Here is an 18,555-nt window from a genome sequence, read left to right as displayed (position 1 = left end):
AATCGAATGGAGGACTTGACGTCAGTTCTCACTATTAATATTCTTTTCTTATGTATTCCTTTTAAGCTAACCATTTTCCCTCCATGAGACCAAAGAGTCAAACCCCAACGTCCATCTCACCACCAAACTCTGTCCATCACGTAATATCTCGGTCTCAGCACGACTTGCTAAGAAATATTAGTCTTTAAGCGAATCTTCCTTCCACCCAGATCCCCGACAGGCAAAGACAGGGGAAAGTCTACCGCTTCCAGCAAAGTCGAGAATAAAATCCAGCAGCTGCACGCGGACGCGACAATAAAACAGACTCCAGCCTCCTATCGTCCAAATGTCAGCATATTTCTCACAAGATTTTTACTTTTGTTGACACCCACAAAAAGCATCTTTTTGCCAACTTCCAATTCGCCAACAGCATGACCACCATATAACCAGTATGCACTTGTAGTTAGGACGATACCGAGGTCGAGGGAGAAGATTGTCAAGACCAGAGCGACGTTCGTTCGGAAGGAGGATACGAGGTATACGAGGAGAATCATGCCCAAGATGAGAGCCGAAGTTTCTGCGACGTGATAAGCAAGGTCTTGTTCGGGTCTCTGATCAAATAACATACCAAACCGGGTGCTAATCTCCATGGTTGGAGAAACCGCACCGTCGGTCACCATGCCTTGTGTGGCAGTCGAGAAGGCTGGCAACAGAGTCTTGTTGAAGGGGAAGCAGAAGAGGCCTAAGGAAACCAAGGCCATCGCTGGGATATAGTGACCGAGGCAGAGCTCGAGTGCACCCCCCAAGGTAATCATGAACCCTCCGAAAAAGAGATGGGCCGGTCTATACTACCTATCAGTGTTTTAAGGACCTACAACACACCGGAACTTACATGGCTGCTGAATCGATGTTGACGGTGTTCTGGGCGAAGAGGAGCTGACAGGCCAGTGTTCCAAAGGCCACAAAGAGTCCGCACGTGGCACTGCCATGAAGGTTAGATGTGTTTACGGATGTGTGTTGGATAATACTCACATCGGAGTCGGGTTGCCGGATTCTTGCTTCGAGGAGGCCATCTTTCTCGACTCCGTTCGCAAAGACGCTTCGTCGACTTTGGCTGCATTCCGTGACACCCCGTTCACCTTTCGGAAATAGTCCATTTCGAAAGATAGTCGACACTGTAACAATCACATTACAAATTCGTGTAATATACACTCTTGATGAAGCAAACGCAGGTAGGAAATTCACTCTGCGCATCATATCTCGCTTCTGGCCCATTTTAAATATCGTCCTCCCTTGCCTTGCCCGTTTGTCCGAGCATCTCGCCCGAGAAATGCGACAAGTTCCTGACTTTTGGTGACTCTTGGTATTGTTGGTCACCATCTTCTTCCCCCTGCCTCAATTCTCGGCCTCTCCTTGGCGGCGGGTAAATAACCTTAAGGGTAGTGGACGCGCTACAACAGATCGCTAGCAGTCTTGCCCGAATAGGAAGCCAAGCAACCATCGAGGCCAAACTCCCCACACTACTGCGGGCCACCGATCTCAGCGTTGCAGTAGCTGCTCAGTTTAACTGCTGTCTTTGGCCTTACCGACGGTGGATCTCTGTCACTCAAGTTCTTGGGTTAGACTAAGCACGTGCGAGCAGGCATCTCGAGGCTCTGCTTGCATCCAATCGTGTCCCCTATGACTCCTCTCGTTCCGCCCCTGCGGTAGTTTGAGGTCATATCGGAATCGTATAACCCATGTAGTCCTTCTCGGCATTCGAAAAATAGTCACATCTGGCATTCTACTGGCTGTTTAATTTCCCTGTACGTCGGGAGCGCAACCCGAGGAACCCGCTCTCCTGGTTTCTTTTGGCTGGTCGTTACCATCGCGTAACTGGCACGTCACGGCGATGTGTCATTGCCTATCCAAAATGGTTTCCAGGCAAAAATTACCTTTTATTGACTAGTCAAAAGGCGTATAGTCTCTTGGCTTCCACGTTTGGGTATAATCGAAGCAATCCTGAGAATATTCCGGAACCATGTCATTGTCCGGCTGCTATTGTTTATAAGCTTTAAAAAGGTCTCGACAATGCCTCCAATTCAAGCTTAGATCACACTACCAAGTCCGATTGATATTCTGCCTACTTCCTTGTCTATTCCAGTTGGCGGAAAGCCCGTTCAGCAGCTGACCTCCTCGATCGCCGACCATGTCGCCTCCTCCTCCCCCGGACATGGAAAGCCACGTCTCTGGTCAATCCAATAAGCCTCTTTCGCGTCCAGCGCATGCTTTACCGGCCGATAGGGTTGTTGGAGAGCTCAAGTCGAGCCCAGAGACCGGTCTGACCGCTGCTGAGGCGGCCCAGAGACTTTTGGAATATGGCCCCAACGACTTGGGCGAGGAAGAGGGTGTCAAGCCCATCAAGATCTTCATCGCCCAGGTGTGCAACTGCATGACACTTGTAAGTCTATTCCATTCCCTTTATCCAACCGATTTGGCTAATTGCGCCCCTCGTAATAGGTCCTAATCCTCGCTCTCGCTGCCAGTCTCGGCATCAAAGCCTGGATCGAAGGCGGCGCCCTCGCAGCCATCATCCTCCTCAATATCGTCATAGGCTTCTTCCAAGACCTGCAAGCCGCAAGAACCGTCCACTCGTTAAAGTCCCTCAGCCAGCCCACCGCCAGCGTGTTCCGAGATGGCAAGACCATCGTCGTCCAAACCAGCGAGATTGTCCCCGGCGACATCATCGACCTCAAGATGGGCGACTCGGTACCAGCAGATATCCGAATCTTGGATGCTGTCAACTACGAGACGAACGAAGCCTTGCTCACTGGAGAGTCGCTACCAGTGCGGAAGAACCCAACGATGCAATTCGACGATGATACTGGTCCTGGAGACCGACTCAATGTCTGCTACAGCTCCACCATTGTCACAAAGGGTCGTAGCAAGGGAGTCGTGTTTGCCACCGGAGCGTACACCGAGATTGGAGCCATCGCAGCTGCCCTTAACGATACAGGACGAAAGAAGAGAGAAGTCAAGCGAGACGAGAACGGCAAAGCAACCTTGGGCGCTCGCCTGACTAAGTGGCTGTTGACCATCGGTGATACGATCGGCGAGTTTCTGGGAGTCAATGTCGGAACGCCTCTCCAGCGAAAACTGTCACAGCTGTTTCTTTACGTCTTTGGTTTTGCAGTCGTTTGTGCCATCATTGTCCTTGCCGCCAACAAGTTCGATCCTCGAAAGGACGTCATTATCTATGCCGTCGCCACGGCTGTCGGCACTCTGCCAGTCTCGTTGATCTTGGTCCTGACTATCACGATGGCTGCTGGTACGAAGCAGATGGTCAACCGCAAGGTGGTGGTGAGGAACATGCAGAGCTTGGAGGCACTTGGAGGTGTTACCAGTAAGAGGCGCCCGTCATCGCTGATGAACAGAACATAGCTAACCAATTATGCAGACATCTGCTCCGACAAGACTGGTACCCTCACTCAGGGAAAGATGGTCGTCAAGATGGCCTGGCTTCCAGGATTTGGCACCTACTCCGTTCCGTCGACCAACGAGCCTTACAACCCTGAGGTCGGTGACATCGAGTTCACGCCCTTCTCTCCTACGGAGCTGCCTTCAAACACCGACGAGCCCAAGTGGAACACGATCGATCGAAACACAGAGCCCAGCACCAACCAGGCGGTGCAGAACTACTTGAACATTGCCTCTCTTGCAAACCTGGCAACTGTAGGCTTCGAAAGCGAGGAAGGCGGGCCCCAAGAGTGGCGCGTTCAAGGCGACCCTACCGAGATCGCCATCCAGGTCTTTGTCACTCGCTTCAACTGGAACCGCATGACTCTCTCTGCCGGATCAAACCCTAAGTGGACCCAGCTCGCTGAGTTTCCTTTCGACTCCGAGGTCAAGAAGATGTCGGTCGTTTTTCAAGATAACACTACTGGCGAGAGACATCTCTTCACCAAGGGTGCTGTCGAACGTGTTCTTAGCAGCTGCGTCTCGATGGAAGTTGGTGACGATGTCAAACCAATGGACGACACCGCAAAGGACAGCATCTTGGAGAATATGGAAGCTTTTGCCCGTCTTGGCCTTCGAGTCCTTGCTCTTGCCAGCAGGACGCCCGTTCATGGCCTTCCTGAAGACTTGTCTGTGGCCATGGATCGATCTGACTTTGAGAAGGACTTGACCTTCCACGGTCTTATCGGTATCTATGATCCTCCCCGGCCTGAGACTCGTGGTAGCGTGCAGATGTGCCAAAAGGCTGGCATCAGCGTGCACATGCTTACTGGAGACCACCCTGAAACTGCTCGAGCCATCGCCGCTGATGTTGCCATCATTCCATCTGCCGACAGAATGAGACTCATCCGCGCTGACGTTGCCAAGAACATGGTTATGGCCGCGCATGATTTCGATCACTTGTCCGATGCTGAACTAGACGCCATGCCTGAGCTTCCCCTTGTCGTCGCTCGATGCTCTCCCACCACAAAAGTTCGCATGATTGAAGCTCTTCATCGCCGCGGTCGATACGTAGCCATGACGGGCGACGGTGTTAACGATAGTCCTAGCTTGAAGCACGCCGACGTTGGTATCGCCATGGGTCTCAACGGTTCAGATGTTGCCAAGGAGTCTTCCGACATTATCCTAACTGACGACAACTTTGCATCTATTCTCAACGCCATCGAGGAAGGTCGCCGCATCTTTGACAACATTCAGAAGTTCATTCTACATGTTCTTGCTGCTAACGTCGCATTTGTTATTTGCCTCCTTGTTGGACTAGCGTTCAAGGATGATAGTGGTGTTTCCATCTTTGTCCTGACTCCTGTGGAGATCATTTGGATGCTTTTGGTTGCTGGTGCTTTTACTGAGACTGGCCTTGGCTTCGAGCAGGCTTCTCCCGACATTCTCCGCCGACCGCCTCAAAGTGTAAGTGATATGAGAAACCACCTCTCTCTGGGTATTAAGCCCTTTTGTCATGGATGCTAACACTCGGGTAACAGCTCAAGTACGGCGTGTTTACTCCCGAGTTCCTTGTCGATCTTGGAGTCTACGGAATTCTGATGCTCATCTCCATTCTTGGGTCCTCTGTTGTCGTCCTGTATGGCTTCAACAACCAGGGTCTCGGACACGACTGCAATACGAAGTACTCGGAATCCTGTGAGCCGGTCTTTTCGGCCCGGTCTACCGCATTCACCACCATGACCTGGGACTTTCTCCTCTTTGCTTGGCAGCTAGTCGACTCTCGCCGGTCATTCTTTGCAGAAATCTTTGAGCAAGGCGGCAGCTTCAAGGCTTGGACCATGCGCCTGTGGAAGAACCCTTTCCTCTTCTGGTCTGTTACCATCAGCACTGTCCTACTACCGCCGACTCTTTACATCCCCGTCATCAACCGTACCGTCTTTATGCACAGCCCCATCGACTGGGAGTGGGGAGTCATCTTCATCGCCGTGGGTGTCTTCTTTGCCGGTGCAGAAGGATACAAGTGGTTCAAGCGTGTGTACTTCCGCCGAACCGTGGCCAAGGAATTTAGGGGCGAGGTCACTGACGTGGAACTGTATGTGTTTGGCCGACACATTGACTCTGACATGGGGAGCGACTCCAACTATGACATGGGCCGAAAGTCATGATTATCAGCAAGAGGGGTTGTGTGTAGAATTAAAGCGAGAATTTTGGTTCATCTAGATCTCTTCTCAACAATATACATAGACGAAGCAACTACGCGAGGACACTTTGCCAGTAGTTCCTCTATCCCTTCCAACCCAACTTCATTCACCGTGCTGAGTATTCTCGCCTGCTTCAGCGTCGTTTGAAGAAGCTCGCCTCGGGCTTCCTCGTCTCGAACTTGTCGCCTGAGCCCGGTCAATTTTGCCTCTGCTTCAGTCTTTCTGCGAGTCCACTCATCCATGATGCTTTGTGCTATGTTGAAGGCTCCCAAGGCATTGGCCTGGCTGAGTTTGGCCTTGGCCAGGCGGCTTCGTATGTCTGCAAGCCTTTTTGGAGATGCGCCCGGAAACTTGGCCTTAGCCTCGGCCAGTTCATTGCGAATCTCCTCAATGCTAGCTCTGGCATCTTTGCATGCCGAATTCGATTTGACGTGCAATGAAGCAGCTTGGTTCATATTGTTCTTGATCCCCTGTAGCTTTTTCTCGGCCTGCTTAATCTCCTTTCTCTTCCTATGCAGGCCTCCCTGCCATTCTGACAAGGCGGTTGTCGCACTTTCAAGCTGTTGGGTGATAGTATCGGCAGCCTTTCGTACTTCATTCTGCAGATCCATCCGGATGCGATCAATGTCATGGTTTGTGCCCTGTTCTGATTAGCAGTAGCGCAATGCCAGAGTGATGGTCACTAACAGTGTTGGTAGTACCCAATGAAGTGCTACCTGGTGTGGTGTCAGACGGTGGCGAGCAAACTCGAATTTCCTCGTCGGCAGAGCTCTCTTCAGAATCAGACGAGAGACAGACTACGGCGACAGTTTCTCTATGAGCGGAACGGGGTAACTCAGGAGCGGCTGGCGTGTCGTTCTCAAGCCTCTTTCTCATCCGCGTGGTCGAGCGAGTAGACATCCTAGACATCTCAGAGATAGGACGCCTCCTGTTGGGTCCAGTTGGCGATGATGTTCTTCGTTGTCTTACCCTTGTCCGGGCATTGGGGACGGCCTCGAGAAAACCCTCTGTGCTTCCTAACTCATCTGATGCTGCAACCGCTCTTGTGCCAAAGAATCGCTTTTTGGTTTTGCCAATGTCCTGATACACCATCCCAGGCCCGTACGTGTCCTTCATGTATGAACATAGCGTCTCCAGTGAAACCCTTCTTGGCTCTTGTTGTCGCTCCCATGCATTTACGAGCCCACGAAAAGTCGCAAGAGAGTTGATATTGCAGATATATTTGCAGGTAGGGAGCCATTCCCAGGGGTAACGGCCAGTCTTGTTTTTGACCGTTGTGGCAGGTCGCTGTGCCCGTCGTACATGCAAACTGTTGAATATGGCTGTGGAGATTTCTGTGGTAAATGCAGGGTTGAACTCAGAGTCGGTGGTCCCATCTGGCGAGTCTGCTCTGACTATGTTGCTTGCCTTGTGCAAATTTGTAGCTCGGCCCATGGCTGCCTGACGGACTGTGGTGCAAGGCAAGCAGCCTATCCGCTGCTTCGGGCTAAATAGGTAAGAAGAGAACGGTTAATGACAAGGCGAGAGTGCGTTGGTTGCATACATAACCGATTACGCGTTGGGGTTTTCGGTACAGCAGGCTCGGGACGTAACACTTTGAGTAACGGACTTTGCGACTTTGAAGCCACAAGATTGCTTAAAGAAATTGGACGACGCAACAGTTCTGGCTCGGCTTTGCTTCTGCGCTCGATTTGTAGTTCCCGTATCGAAGGATAAGTATGGAAAAAAAAAAACGAAAATCCGCAGTGGACGGGATTCAGTGTTGGATTAAAAAGGACAGCGAAGGGAGAGAGAGAAACGGCCCCCAAAGGTTGGCCAGGGTCTGAACGCCTCAAACCCCAGCCTCGTCTGTTACTTGCTGATACATCACCTTTGTTTACTCAGGGGATCCCCGCCTGTTGGCCGACAGCTCCAGGGCATCCAAGGAGGCTTCTACTGCTGTGAATGACTGAGTGTCGCTGTAATTGGCTACTATTTAGCATTATCGAATCAGGGGTGAGTATTTGTTGTGTCTGTGGAGAGCTTATTGCTTTTTCTCTACCAAGGACTATCCAACCCCCTTGTCCGTCGCAACAGGATAAGACATGCGGAAAGAGACAACTTGGAGGTGCAATTTCAGAAGCAGGGTTCATTAGAGCTGAGAATTAAAGTTTGAGTTTTTAAATTAACCCCCATTTTGCCCCTTTGATCAGGCTGGAGAACGGAGTACATGATGCAGAAGTAGGACGTAGGTATTATTCTTACAAAAAGTCTCCATCCGTTTCCTTCCTCCTGACTGAGACGAAAACGACAATATTTAACTGCAAGACAACTTAATTACATGTACAATCGAGAACTCTGCGGGGCTCGGTCAGTGAAACTTGGAGTTTGTGCCATGGGCTCCGTCATGGATGTATGGATAGCCAGTCGTACCACGCAGCCACCTATTGCCAAGACCAGGCTGGGAAAACACAAGTCGGCCAAGACAAGGAATGTCACTTGATGCAGCCGAGCCAAAAACACGGCAGACTGAAACAGCTACTGCGCATCGTTATGCCGACCGTGTTCAATTCAATTAGCTATAGGTTATGTTCGATCTCAGACCTCAAGGCCTGGAAACAGTTACGCAGCCCTCGTCATAGCTTTTGACTAGGGCTATGCGCTTAAATGATAGGAGGAAACAACTCGCACAGGGACCTATGTGTGATGGATTAGACGTAAGACAACCCGTTGAAAAGGTCTTGGCTGCCTATTTCGGATCATGTTGTTGTTGTTGTCTCTCACTAGGGTGTCCATGATGAGCGATATCGAGACCCGTTGGGTAGTGGGAATCAAATATTTGTTCCACGAGCTTCTGGTTGGGATCCGCTTCGGATTGAAAGCTTGTCTTTGGAGAGGTAGGTATGCAAGATGAGATCGAGGCGATAACCTGGGTCTTTCTCAAATCTCAGCCTATAGGGTAGGCTAAAGGAGAAAACATCTCGTCTCACAGATTACGAACAGGATATTGAACAGTATGATTCAAATGCCATTTTGAATGAATCTGTTAGCGCTCAGAGTAATTTTCCAAATGAAGAAACCATAGCCTAAAATTCCGCTGTTGGTTTTGTCGCTGTCAGCAATTATTCGAGAAGCTTCTTGAACGCCGGAGACAGCCCGGATCATGAATGAGGGTGCATTGGAGATCTCGGATAGGTCGGCTCAAGGTTGACAACTGGCTAATCCTTCTTGGCATCCTGATAAACTCTAACCCCAGTTGAGGCATTCGAGGGTGGGAATGATGTGAAGGGCGGTTGTAATTCCGAGCTCGGTTTCCGCCAGCGATGGAGTGACTCGGAGGTGTTGGCTTGGACAAGCGAACGTACCCCTAGCTAATTATGGCATAACCCTCGGTCAAAATGTGCCTTGGCTGGCCTTTCTGGGCTAGCTTGAGCCTCACTCTCATGAGTGAACACCTTGTTATTCAGGCATCAACTGGCCCTTGTCATCCCGCTTCGTCTCTCGCCGGCGAAAATCAACCAAACATCCCTCAGACCAAGAACCAAGCATTCAATACCCATCAGCTGACGAATGATAGGCCACCTGGCGACGCCTAGACCTCGTTCATCTCTTGCTACTGCTCTTGTCTCTTTTCTCTAGATATCACCAAGAGGCTATCCCCTGCTCGGCACATCCGCCATTTTTTTGCTCCCCCTCCACTCCTTAATAAGCAGCCTTGACCGCAGCTGCTGGCCGGCCACCGAGCCATGTCCCAGTCTCCCCCCATCATCAGCGAGAGTGTCAGTCCGCGAACCCATCAAATAGCCAAGAAAGCTTGTCACAGTTGCCGCCGTGCCCGTCTACGCTGTGACCGATCATACCCGGAGTGTACCAAGTGCACCTCGAGAGGCGTCGAGTGTCTTGGCTATGGTCGACTCTTCCTATGGACTGGCGCCGTCGCCACACGAGGGAAGCTTGCTGGGCAGAGCTCGAGTGCTTCGGTGTGTCGTCTTCCTAAACAGGATGATGTGACCTCTTTCGATGCAAAGGGTGTCGGGCCTGAGGGCTGGGGCCTGATAAGATCTCATGATAATCAAGTCTTCTATCCCACCTCACAAGCCCCGTGGCACACTACATCGCCATGGCCCCTCGTTGACCCTCTGTTCCAAGATATGTCTCATTCTAAGAGGTGGTATCTAAACTATTGTACGGACTGATCCCCTGCACAGGTTTAAGGGCAGCTGGTTTCTCTAACATGGCGTCTAGTTTCGTCTCGTGTCTGTTTGGATCTCGTTGCTCATGACAGACCTGACAACAATCCATTTCGCAGTCTTCTCTTGTTGACCAACGCACATCCGTTCTTGCAAGAAGTCATCGTTGCCGTATCTGCTGCCCACATGTGCAACCTAGCAAGGCCATGGCTGAGTCCCGACTCTTTTGATAGAAAAGAGCCTCCAAGACAGCTGCTCATGGATGCACTCAAGGCCAAGCAGCAGGCGCTACAGTTGATGCCCTCGGCACTAGAGAATATCGATTCCATCGGAGCCGATGTTATTCTCGCTGCTATCTTGTTCTTTGTCAATGCTGAACTGGTCGAATCAGGTTGGCAGAGCTGGAGGCCTCACCTTGAGGGTGCCAAGAAGCTTCTGAACATGATGCAGCCCTATGCAAGCTTTAGCGAAACTCTAAGGGACTATGTCGTCTCTGATTTTTATGTGTTAGTAGATGCGTGAGAGCATGTCGACAAGTCACAGGCTAATCATGTCGCAGATATTGCACTCTCAGCTTGTCCTTTAACCCCACGATGCCGGGCGTACAGACTGCATTCTTTTCGCCAACGCAGGTTAATCCGACACTGTCGAGAGCTACCAACAACTTTTTCTGTTGCCCTGCAGAGGTTCTTGACATTCTCCGCGAGGCGGCGCAGCTTTTGAACACGGAAGGCGATAAGCAGGTTGCGGATGATGTGATGTTGTCTTCATTCGCCGCCTTGTTGAAGCGAGCACAGAACGTGGACGTCTTGACATGGGCACGCGAGGGCGTCTCGCCGTATGAAGAGACAGAGATCCAAAGCCGGTTCCTCACTGGCTCTGCGCATCGACTTGCGACGTGCTTGTACATCATCCAGTCGACTCCGGCTTTGACAGAGAGAGTGCCGGACAAGGTGTGCGAGACGCTCATCCGAGATATTTACGATACTCTTTCACCGATGCCCGATGACGACCCAAACTTCAAGGCAACGGGATGGCCCACCTTTATTTATGGAACGACGGCAACTACTCCAGAGCTCCGCGCGTGGGTTATGGACCGACTCAAGAGGCTCGTGGCTGTTTGTCCATGGGGCTTCCTCTACTCGGCCATCGACACGCTGCAGATTCTCTGGGGACTCGACGCAGAGGGAAAGAGGACAACTAATTGGATACAGCAGCTGAAAGATTTGAACGTCGATTTCCTAATGGTTTAGCGAGGGACAAGAAGGGCAAAAAAATAGACGACGAGGCATGCATCATGCGAGGATGGAACACGGGACATTTCTGATACCACGACTTGTTAATAATGAAAGCGATTCACTTTTTTCTTTAAACTCCACAAAAGTTTAGTCAAGGATTACTCTCAGGATTTCTGATTCTAATCATTAGACAAGAAAAATCCTGTTGGAGCAAGGGCATGCCCTGGTCGTTTGTGCACGTCTCTTCTGCTTGGGCCACATGCGTCTTTTTGCGACGTTGACCCTGTAGACGCACCAAGGTCACCTCATGCGAACCGACATGAGTGTGTAGTATTTGCTGCAGGTGTGCTGTTTGTTGATTGGACGTTGCTTATCTGGTAGGTAGTGACGATCCCAGGCGCATGGTGTTGAGATGCTTTATCTAGGCCAATCCGATAGACCAATGACAGACTCGTAAGATAGACACCGGCAACTCTGATCCGCGTCCATCAAGCTTTCTTGGTCTCGCCTCCAAAACGCGGTCGCGGAGAAGCCGTCAGCTGGAGACTGGGGTCGACCCCTGCGCACGCGAGCATTCGCCAGACTCGACATTCCACAATGACATCAACCGGTTCCCCGTTGCTGGATCCGACCCGTTCGTTCGGCAAACGTGCCACAAGGAGTAACGTAACACGGCCTGCCCTATGGGGTATCGATCCGGTCTGCCCATTGCGGCCCGACTGGGGACCTTGTGGGGGTTTCTTCTGTGTGGCCTGTCATGGGCTGTTTGGCGAGATAGTATAAGAGAAAAACTTTTCCCGTCTTCGATCAAGACTCTGTTTCTGGCTCTGTAACGAAAAATCGGAAAATGTTTTGCTGACTATCGATCGCCATCTTTCACACCCATACCTATCCTCCATAACCTCAAGTGAATGCGGCTCCAAGGAGCCGTTTTGCCATACGTCGATTTATAATAAAGACCCCCCAAGTCAACCTCTCGGATGGACGACCAGCCCCGCCGCGACACCATCGATGAAGTCCTCCCGGGCACGAGAAGGCTCTTTACCGACGAGTGGGCGAGCGTGTCGGGCGACAGCGGACTCGAGAAGCATGGTGACATTATTCTCGTCCCGCCCCCGACAAAGTCGCCGAATGATCCTCTGAACTGGAGCCTCGCGCGCAAGATATGGCACTCGTTCCTCGTCTGCTACATTGTCGCCCTGACCGCCGCAACCTCCAACACGGCCGGCGCGGCGGGTGTGGGCGTCAACGAGGAGTATGGCATTAGCTACGACGTCTTCAACACGGGCGCCGGCGTCCTGTTCATCGCCATCGGATACTGGACGCTGCTGAGCTCGCCCGCGACCCATCTTTACGGACGTCGCATCCTCTACCTGGTTGGAACGGTATGGGGTCTTATCGGAAACCTCTGGTTTGGCCACCTCAAGAACACAAACGACACCATCTGGTCTCAGCTCTTTGTCGGCGCCTCCGAGTCAGTCGCCGAGGCCGTCGTGCAGCTGTCGCTTCTCGACATTTGGTTCGAGCACCAGAACGGTACTTCGCTGGGTCTGTACACACTGGCCACCACGGTCGGCACCTACGTCGGCCCTCTGATCGGAGGCCACCTCGCCGAGAACATTGGCTGGCGCTGGATCGGTCACGTCGGCGCCATCGCCTCGGGGTTTACCTTGCTCCTCTTCTACTTTGGACTTGAAGAGACTGAGTTCGAGAGGAACCGATACCTGGATCTGCAGCAGAATGACGAGCGCGACGCAGAGGCCGACTCGGGCAACGCCGACGGCATTCCCGTGCCACCCCCGACTCAGGGTGGCGATCTCGTTACCAAGACGAGCAGGGAAAAGTCGGAGGAGCCTGCTGACGTCGAGGCTGGTGTGGTGGACATGACCGAGTCTTCTCGTCGGTCGCAGACTGAGCGCAACCGGCTGTCGGTGTCGTACTCGCAGCGCAAGACTTACTGGCAGCGCATCGCCCTCATCACGCCCGCCTCCAACCTTCAGGGCCTGGGTCTCCGCCAGTATGTGTCTCGCCTGTGGCACACGATGCGCATCTTTACATTTCCCGCTGTGTGGTTTGCAGGTTTGCAGTGGGGATTGCAGAACATTGCACTGTCCTTCTACCTCACCGTCGAAGAGGATTACTGGATTGGCCCTCCGTGGAACTACAGCGATGCCGCCGTCGGCAACATGAACATCCCATGCCTGATTGGCAGCATCATCGGCTGTTTCTACGGTGGTTACTGCAGTGACAAGTTCATCCTCTGGATGGCCAAGCGCAACAAGGGCATCATGGAGGCCGAGTTCCGTCTGTACCTCATGGTGCTCTGCGTCGTCATCTTCCCGCTGGGCATGTGGCTCTTTGGCATCGGTTCGGCGAAGGGCTGGGCCTGGCCGGTTCCTTACGTGGCTCTGGGCTTCATCGGCTTTGGCTACGGATGCGCGGGCGACCTGAGCATCACGTACCTGGCCGATAGCTACCCGGACATGGTGCTGGAGGGTATGGTGGGCGTGGCCGTCATCAACAACAGCATCGCCACCATCTTTACTTTCGTGTGCAGCTACTGGATCGACACGGGTCTGCAGGACTGCTTCATCGAGCTTGGCGTCCTGAGCTTTGTCATCCTCATGCTGTCGCTGCCCATGGCTGTCTGGGGTAAGCAGTCGCGTCGCTGGACCCTGGGGAGATACATCAGATTCCTCCAGATCCGTGACGGCATGGACGGCTGACTTGGGAGGTACACAGCACTTTCCAAAGACCAGATCGAATGGTCTGATGGGGATAGGTATGGTGATGACTCTGGGTGGGAAATAGATTGTGCCGAACTATCGGCTTCCAGACTACAGAGTCACATTTGGATGCTTCGCACTCGCGAAACATCATTTCTCTCTTTCAACTCCGTAATTATCTATTTGCACGTACATACATTGAGATCCTTGGGGTCTGTCGTTCATTCACACACTACACCAAGGCCGATGTATGTGAGACAGTGCTAACGTAAAACGGCCTCCTGCTTGGACGCAGCCCAGATCTCTGGACCGGAACCAACATCGATCTCGCAGCTCCTTAACCCCTGTGCATCTGACAAGCAACCACTCAAAACTTCCAACAGACACATGCCCCTGACATGAGGCGTTGTGCGGTCAGACAAGTCGGGGCATTCTGACAACTGACCCCTGATGGCTTGGCCCTCTTGCCCGTTACAGCACCATCCTTTTCCCTTTCAAAGTCTTTGTTCCCGTTAGCTTCCCTACTAAGCTTGTTCAGCCCTTATCCGCAAAAACGTGGATGAAAGCTTCCAATAGTTCCCCCCTCTTTCAGTGCAGCCTACGCCAAAACCGTCAGACCCAGGAGAAATCCAAGACTAAATACTTAACCCCTCAAATGTCCACAGTTTCTTTGTGAGTCTTGGCGTAGTCTAGAATGGGTTCAGCTGCTGAACGGTTGAGCCGTGGCGTTTGACATGTCGCTAAACTGTTCCCAACGTGGAGGCTACCACGCGCCAAGACGGGACCTCGTGGTAAAAACTGGTGGAAAAGTGGCGATAGCCTCGCGATACTATGGCCCTGTTGAGGGTTCTATCGGTGTGCTCAACGGTGTCTAGACAATGGATTACGGGATGTTGGGTCTCCGGAGCGGATACGGACTTGAGCTGAAAGAGCTCTAGGAGGTGAGAAATCAACTATAAAGAGAGCGTCAAGTCTCCCTTCAACTGCTTCATATCACCAGTGTCAACATCTCAACAATCAAACACACATTCAAACATCTTTACCACTCCAACTCTTCCATCCTTCACCATGAAGTTCACTCTCATCGCCGCTCTCCTTGCCCCCATCGTGGCCGCCATCCCTAAGGAGCTCCAGGAGCGCACCGGATGCGGCGACAACTGTGCCCGAGCCGTTGTCCCTGGCTTCCGCGGCCCCGCGGTCGTGGCCTCGTACCAGGCCGAGTGCAACGCCTATCTTGAAGTCACCACCACCCCTCCCGCCAAGTAAGTCTTGTCCCTTGCCATTCACGCTTTGAGCAGTCTAACACGACTTGCAGGACTGTCTATGTGACCAAGTCTGTTCCCACCTACGCCAGCGCCTGCTCCGGAGAGGCTCGCTACCTCACCGCGTGCTCTTGCGCCAGTGCTTCTCCTGTCACCATTGAGGCGCCTACCCCAACTGTCACCAAGGTTGTGTTTGTTTAGGCTCAGGATGATAAATCTGAATGGGAAATGACATGGAGTTTGGTTGATGGTATCTGGGAAGTTTTGTAAGGCTATGGTGATAGGGTTGTGTTGGTTACAACGAGTCGAAGACCTTGGAGATAGACTACTAGCTGGGCTCTGTTTCTCGTGGAAATTGAAAGGACTTCTCAGCAGTATTTCGCAACTTGGGCAAAAGAATCGTTAAAGTGCACAGCTGTGGAAATGCGAGAGATTAACTGCCTTTCCAGAAGACATGTTGCGCAAAGACATTGCCGTCTTAGATGCGAGACAACGCGTCGCAAACAACTACGGGAGACATGGCGGCGTTGAACTTGCTGCTCGGCTTCTGAAAGGCTTGAACTAGGACTAAAGCGATGGGTTTAAGGAGAGGCTCGGGCTCGGCAAGGCTAGATAGGTTAAGATAAAGAGTAAAGTAATAATTAAAAAATTATTTATTAAGAGGAGTAAAAGTTAGTTTACCTCTGTTAAATAATAGAGTAACGCAGTATCTAAGGGACAGATATAGATATAAGTTGCTATCCTAGGTATTAGTTATTATAAATTATGCCTATATATATCTAAAAAGGGCACGTGAATGGCAAGCGTGGCACAGCTAACGCACCCTCGCTCATGGTAGATGAGAAAATGGTCCTATAGTCTAGTGGTCAGGACGTTGGATTTTGATTGCCACCTTCCAAAGTCGCCAGTTCGAACCTGGCTAGGACCTCTTTTTTGCCCTCGACTGCAACTTTCTTTTTGTACTTCGGCCGTCTTGGTGTTGTTTCAATTCGACAGGAGGGAAAATGGGACAACCGACTGAGTGTGTGTGTAACATTGCACCATCACGATCGCTGGTGGGCTCTGGATCAGTGAGTGATTCGGCGTTTACTGGACTGGGCTTGGTTCAGAAGGATGCCTAACAGCCCTTGCACCGACACCACGTCATCACGTGATAGCGCTGCCGCTGCTGAATCCTGTCTAGGCTTCCCTCGCGTCTTCGCGTGTAGCCGTCAGCTTATTTTAACACCGTCTTCCTCCTATTGTCCCCCTTTCCTCCCAGTTCCTTTCAAAGTAACCGGCCACAATTGAAAACACAATGACTCTTAGGAGAAGCGCCAGAATTCGAAACCAGGATGCCCAGGGACCACCTGAGCCCCAACAATTGCAGCCTGTCCCACTCAAACGCAAAGCCCCGCCAGCCAAGGCACAGGGGGTTGCGAAACGCAACAAGAGTGCAACAGAGCCAGCAAAGCCCAAGGCCAAGGCCAAACAACCAAATGTCCAGGCTCAAATCGTCTCGAACGATGATGCACTTTCGTCCCTGCCACCGGAGATTTTCAACATGATCCTGCAGAGCGTGAGGAACCAAAGGACTTCATTGCACCGATGCTAACATTACATGCCCCAGATTGATGATCGACCAACTCTGGGCAAACTGGGCCGCACATGCAAGAAATACTATTCAATTGCAATGCCATACCTCTACAAGCACATTGCCGTGGCTGCCATGTTTCACGCCCACATTCCAAAGCTCATCCGTGCGCTTGAGCCGGTTCTCACCATAGCACAGAAGAAGCAGCTGAAGAAGGAAGGCAAGTACAAAGGCCAGCAGGAACGATTTTCATCTCGTCTTGACGAGAACGCCAAGCCACTCTGTGCAGACTACGTTCGTAGCATCGTCGTCGGTGTGTGCGACCCGGGGCGAAAGCACAAGTACATTACCAACAGATATCTGGAAGAGGCCTTTCAGAACTTGAACAATCTGGAGATTATTGAGACGCGAGTTCTTACAGAGTAACTTGGCATCCAGTCCATTCGTAACATATGGACTATAACGTGCTAACCGTGTCTACAGACAAATGGCGGAAAGCATTGTATCACTGAAGAACCTGAAAGCTTTGTCTGTGAGTACAGCCAGGTTTGAAGAAGGTGCTATGCGACCGCTTGCAAAAATCAAGAACCTGCAGCATCTATTTGTTGAGGATTACAGCTGGGGCATGGGCATGGGCAAGGACAACGTGGTTCGGTCAATGCTACTGAACTCTAGGTCGACACTTCGCAGTCTGTCTATGCGTACAAGCTCATACGCCACCTGCTTTCTCGACGACTGGGAGAAGATGGTTTCCGCATCCAAATCCAGCCAAGCACATGATCTCATCGCCCTCAAGTCATTCACTCTTTCTGGCGTCAGATTTGATGAAGGCAACTTCTTAAAGTCGATGCAGAGGGCCATTGACTTTGCCGGTCTGCACGAGCTTAGGCTTGGGCGTCTGGCTGAAGGCAGACACCTCCTTTTTCAGTATCTCGCAAGTTTGGCCGGCTCAGCCCCGGACAAGCACATAGATTTGCGAACCCTAAGTGTGGACATGTCGCACAATCACCGTATAGAGACGCCTGAGCAGAAGCAGACGGGCTTTGACGCCAAATGCGCCTTCATCTCCTCGTTCGATACCCTCTCGACTCTGGAACTTGTGGATTACAATCAATATCAGGAACACATGGTCAATCCTGGATTGTCGGATACACTGCTGCAAGCCATCCTCAAGCACGAGAACCTGAAAGTTTTCAGGATATCTTACACAGGAATCATTTCTGGCTGCAAGATCCCATATCTGTCGGCCGAAACTGTGGCCACCATCGTCAACAACCTACCTCATCTGGAGGAATTCGAGTTTGCGCCGGAAGAGAGTGAAATTGTAGGGCCTTTTAACTGCATTAACTCTGCTCATCATGCTAACAGGTGTCGATAGGACAAAATCGGCGAGGCACTTGCTGCCAGCCCCAATCTCACCAGCGTTACCTGCTGGCCGCATGCCCGCTGGGGAAATCCTGGCCAAGAAGATCGAGAAAAAATACCCGGCACCAACATTTTAAGAGGCATCCTACAAGGATTCATGTCTCGCGCTGGCAACAGCGACAACACCAAGTTTGTCTGGGAAGATCACTACAAGCTCAAGCGAGTCTCTGTGACCTATCGAGCATGGGTGGTTGCGTCCAAGTTTGGAAAGCTTGAGAAGGGTATGAAGAAGGAGGAAAAGATGAAGAGCAGTGATGAGAAGCGGGAGGTTTTGTACCGTGATATCTCGGGGACCTTTCTTCGGTATATACATGTCGGCTACGATCCTGGCTTTGAGTGGGTGGAGAAGGTGTCAAAGGATATGGATTGAGCGATGGATTGATGTTGTCCTTATATTGTTATGTGAATAGTTATAACTGAGTACGGTTTGCGATATTAGTCCATGACTATGTGGAAGGAAGAGCCTTTAGGTAAGGACCATGGAGGGACATTAAGAGGCAATAAGAAGAAGCTGAGTTAGAAGTGTCACAAGAGCTTTCATTGG

The 18,555-nt window shown here is 51.5% G+C and overlaps 7 protein-coding genes across 7 annotated transcripts; 5 read left to right on the top strand and 2 right to left on the bottom strand.

Moving 5' to 3' along the window:
• Window positions 1-177: 177 nt before the first annotated feature.
• NECHADRAFT_81614 (uncharacterized protein) lies at window positions 178-1,136 on the bottom strand (the record flags this gene model as incomplete). The annotated part of the gene is made up of 5 exons (XM_003044689.1): window positions 178-314; window positions 356-556; window positions 608-822; window positions 872-961; window positions 1,012-1,136. The coding sequence occupies 5 exons, from the start codon at window positions 1,134-1,136 to the stop codon at window positions 178-180; spliced, it is 768 nt and encodes a 255-aa protein (XP_003044735.1).
• A 1,055-nt stretch (window positions 1,137-2,191) lies between these two features.
• Window positions 2,192-5,582, top strand: NECHADRAFT_43112 (uncharacterized protein; the record flags this gene model as incomplete). The annotated part of the gene is made up of 4 exons (XM_003045106.1): window positions 2,192-2,419; window positions 2,479-3,361; window positions 3,416-4,881; window positions 4,956-5,582. 4 exons carry the CDS (start codon window positions 2,192-2,194, stop codon window positions 5,580-5,582), a joined length of 3,204 nt encoding a protein of 1,067 aa, XP_003045152.1.
• A 47-nt stretch (window positions 5,583-5,629) lies between these two features.
• NECHADRAFT_81612 (uncharacterized protein) lies at window positions 5,630-7,052 on the bottom strand (the record flags this gene model as incomplete). Its single annotated transcript, XM_003044688.1, has 2 exons — window positions 5,630-6,259; window positions 6,306-7,052. 2 exons carry the CDS (start codon window positions 7,050-7,052, stop codon window positions 5,630-5,632), a joined length of 1,377 nt encoding a protein of 458 aa, XP_003044734.1.
• A 2,807-nt stretch (window positions 7,053-9,859) lies between these two features.
• On the top strand, window positions 9,860-11,040 carry NECHADRAFT_43315 (uncharacterized protein; the record flags this gene model as incomplete). The annotated part of the gene is made up of 3 exons (XM_003045105.1): window positions 9,860-10,293; window positions 10,347-10,875; window positions 10,951-11,040. Coding segments are annotated over 3 exons (1,053 nt in total), but the record flags the coding sequence as incomplete, so codon positions are not given.
• Window positions 11,041-11,874: 834 nt separating this feature from the next.
• On the top strand, window positions 11,875-13,981 carry NECHADRAFT_70174 (uncharacterized protein). Its single transcript, XM_003045104.1, has 2 exons — window positions 11,875-12,573; window positions 12,628-13,981. Exons 1-2 carry the CDS (start codon window positions 12,006-12,008, stop codon window positions 13,749-13,751), a joined length of 1,692 nt encoding a protein of 563 aa, XP_003045150.1. The 5' UTR covers window positions 11,875-12,005; the 3' UTR covers window positions 13,752-13,981.
• Window positions 13,982-14,819: 838 nt separating this feature from the next.
• Window positions 14,820-15,214, top strand: NECHADRAFT_122644 (small secreted protein; the record flags this gene model as incomplete). Its single annotated transcript, XM_003045103.1, has 2 exons — window positions 14,820-15,013; window positions 15,067-15,214. The coding sequence occupies 2 exons, from the start codon at window positions 14,820-14,822 to the stop codon at window positions 15,212-15,214; spliced, it is 342 nt and encodes a 113-aa protein (XP_003045149.1).
• Window positions 15,215-16,310: 1,096 nt separating this feature from the next.
• On the top strand, window positions 16,311-18,381 carry NECHADRAFT_81608 (uncharacterized protein; the record flags this gene model as incomplete). The annotated part of the gene is made up of 4 exons (XM_003045102.1): window positions 16,311-16,571; window positions 16,623-17,008; window positions 17,070-17,910; window positions 17,965-18,381. 4 exons carry the CDS (start codon window positions 16,311-16,313, stop codon window positions 18,379-18,381), a joined length of 1,905 nt encoding a protein of 634 aa, XP_003045148.1.
• Window positions 18,382-18,555: the final 174 nt, after the last annotated feature.

This window comes from Fusarium vanettenii (assembly GCF_000151355.1).
Source record: "Fusarium vanettenii 77-13-4 chromosome 6 genomic scaffold NECHAsca_20_chr6_4_0, whole genome shotgun sequence".
NCBI classification, from domain to species: Eukaryota; Fungi; Ascomycota; class Sordariomycetes; order Hypocreales; family Nectriaceae; genus Fusarium; species Fusarium vanettenii.
This window is presented reverse-complemented; position numbering and strand designations above follow the sequence as displayed.

Coding starts and splice junctions, on each gene's coding strand:
- NECHADRAFT_70174 (XM_003045104.1), top strand. CDS start 12,006: ATGGACGACCAGCCCCGCCGCGACACCATCGATGAAGTCCTCCCGGGC. Junction 12,574..12,627: donor CCAGAACGGTACTTCGCTGG/GTCTGTACACAC, acceptor CTCTGATCGGAG/GCCACCTCGCCGAGAACATT.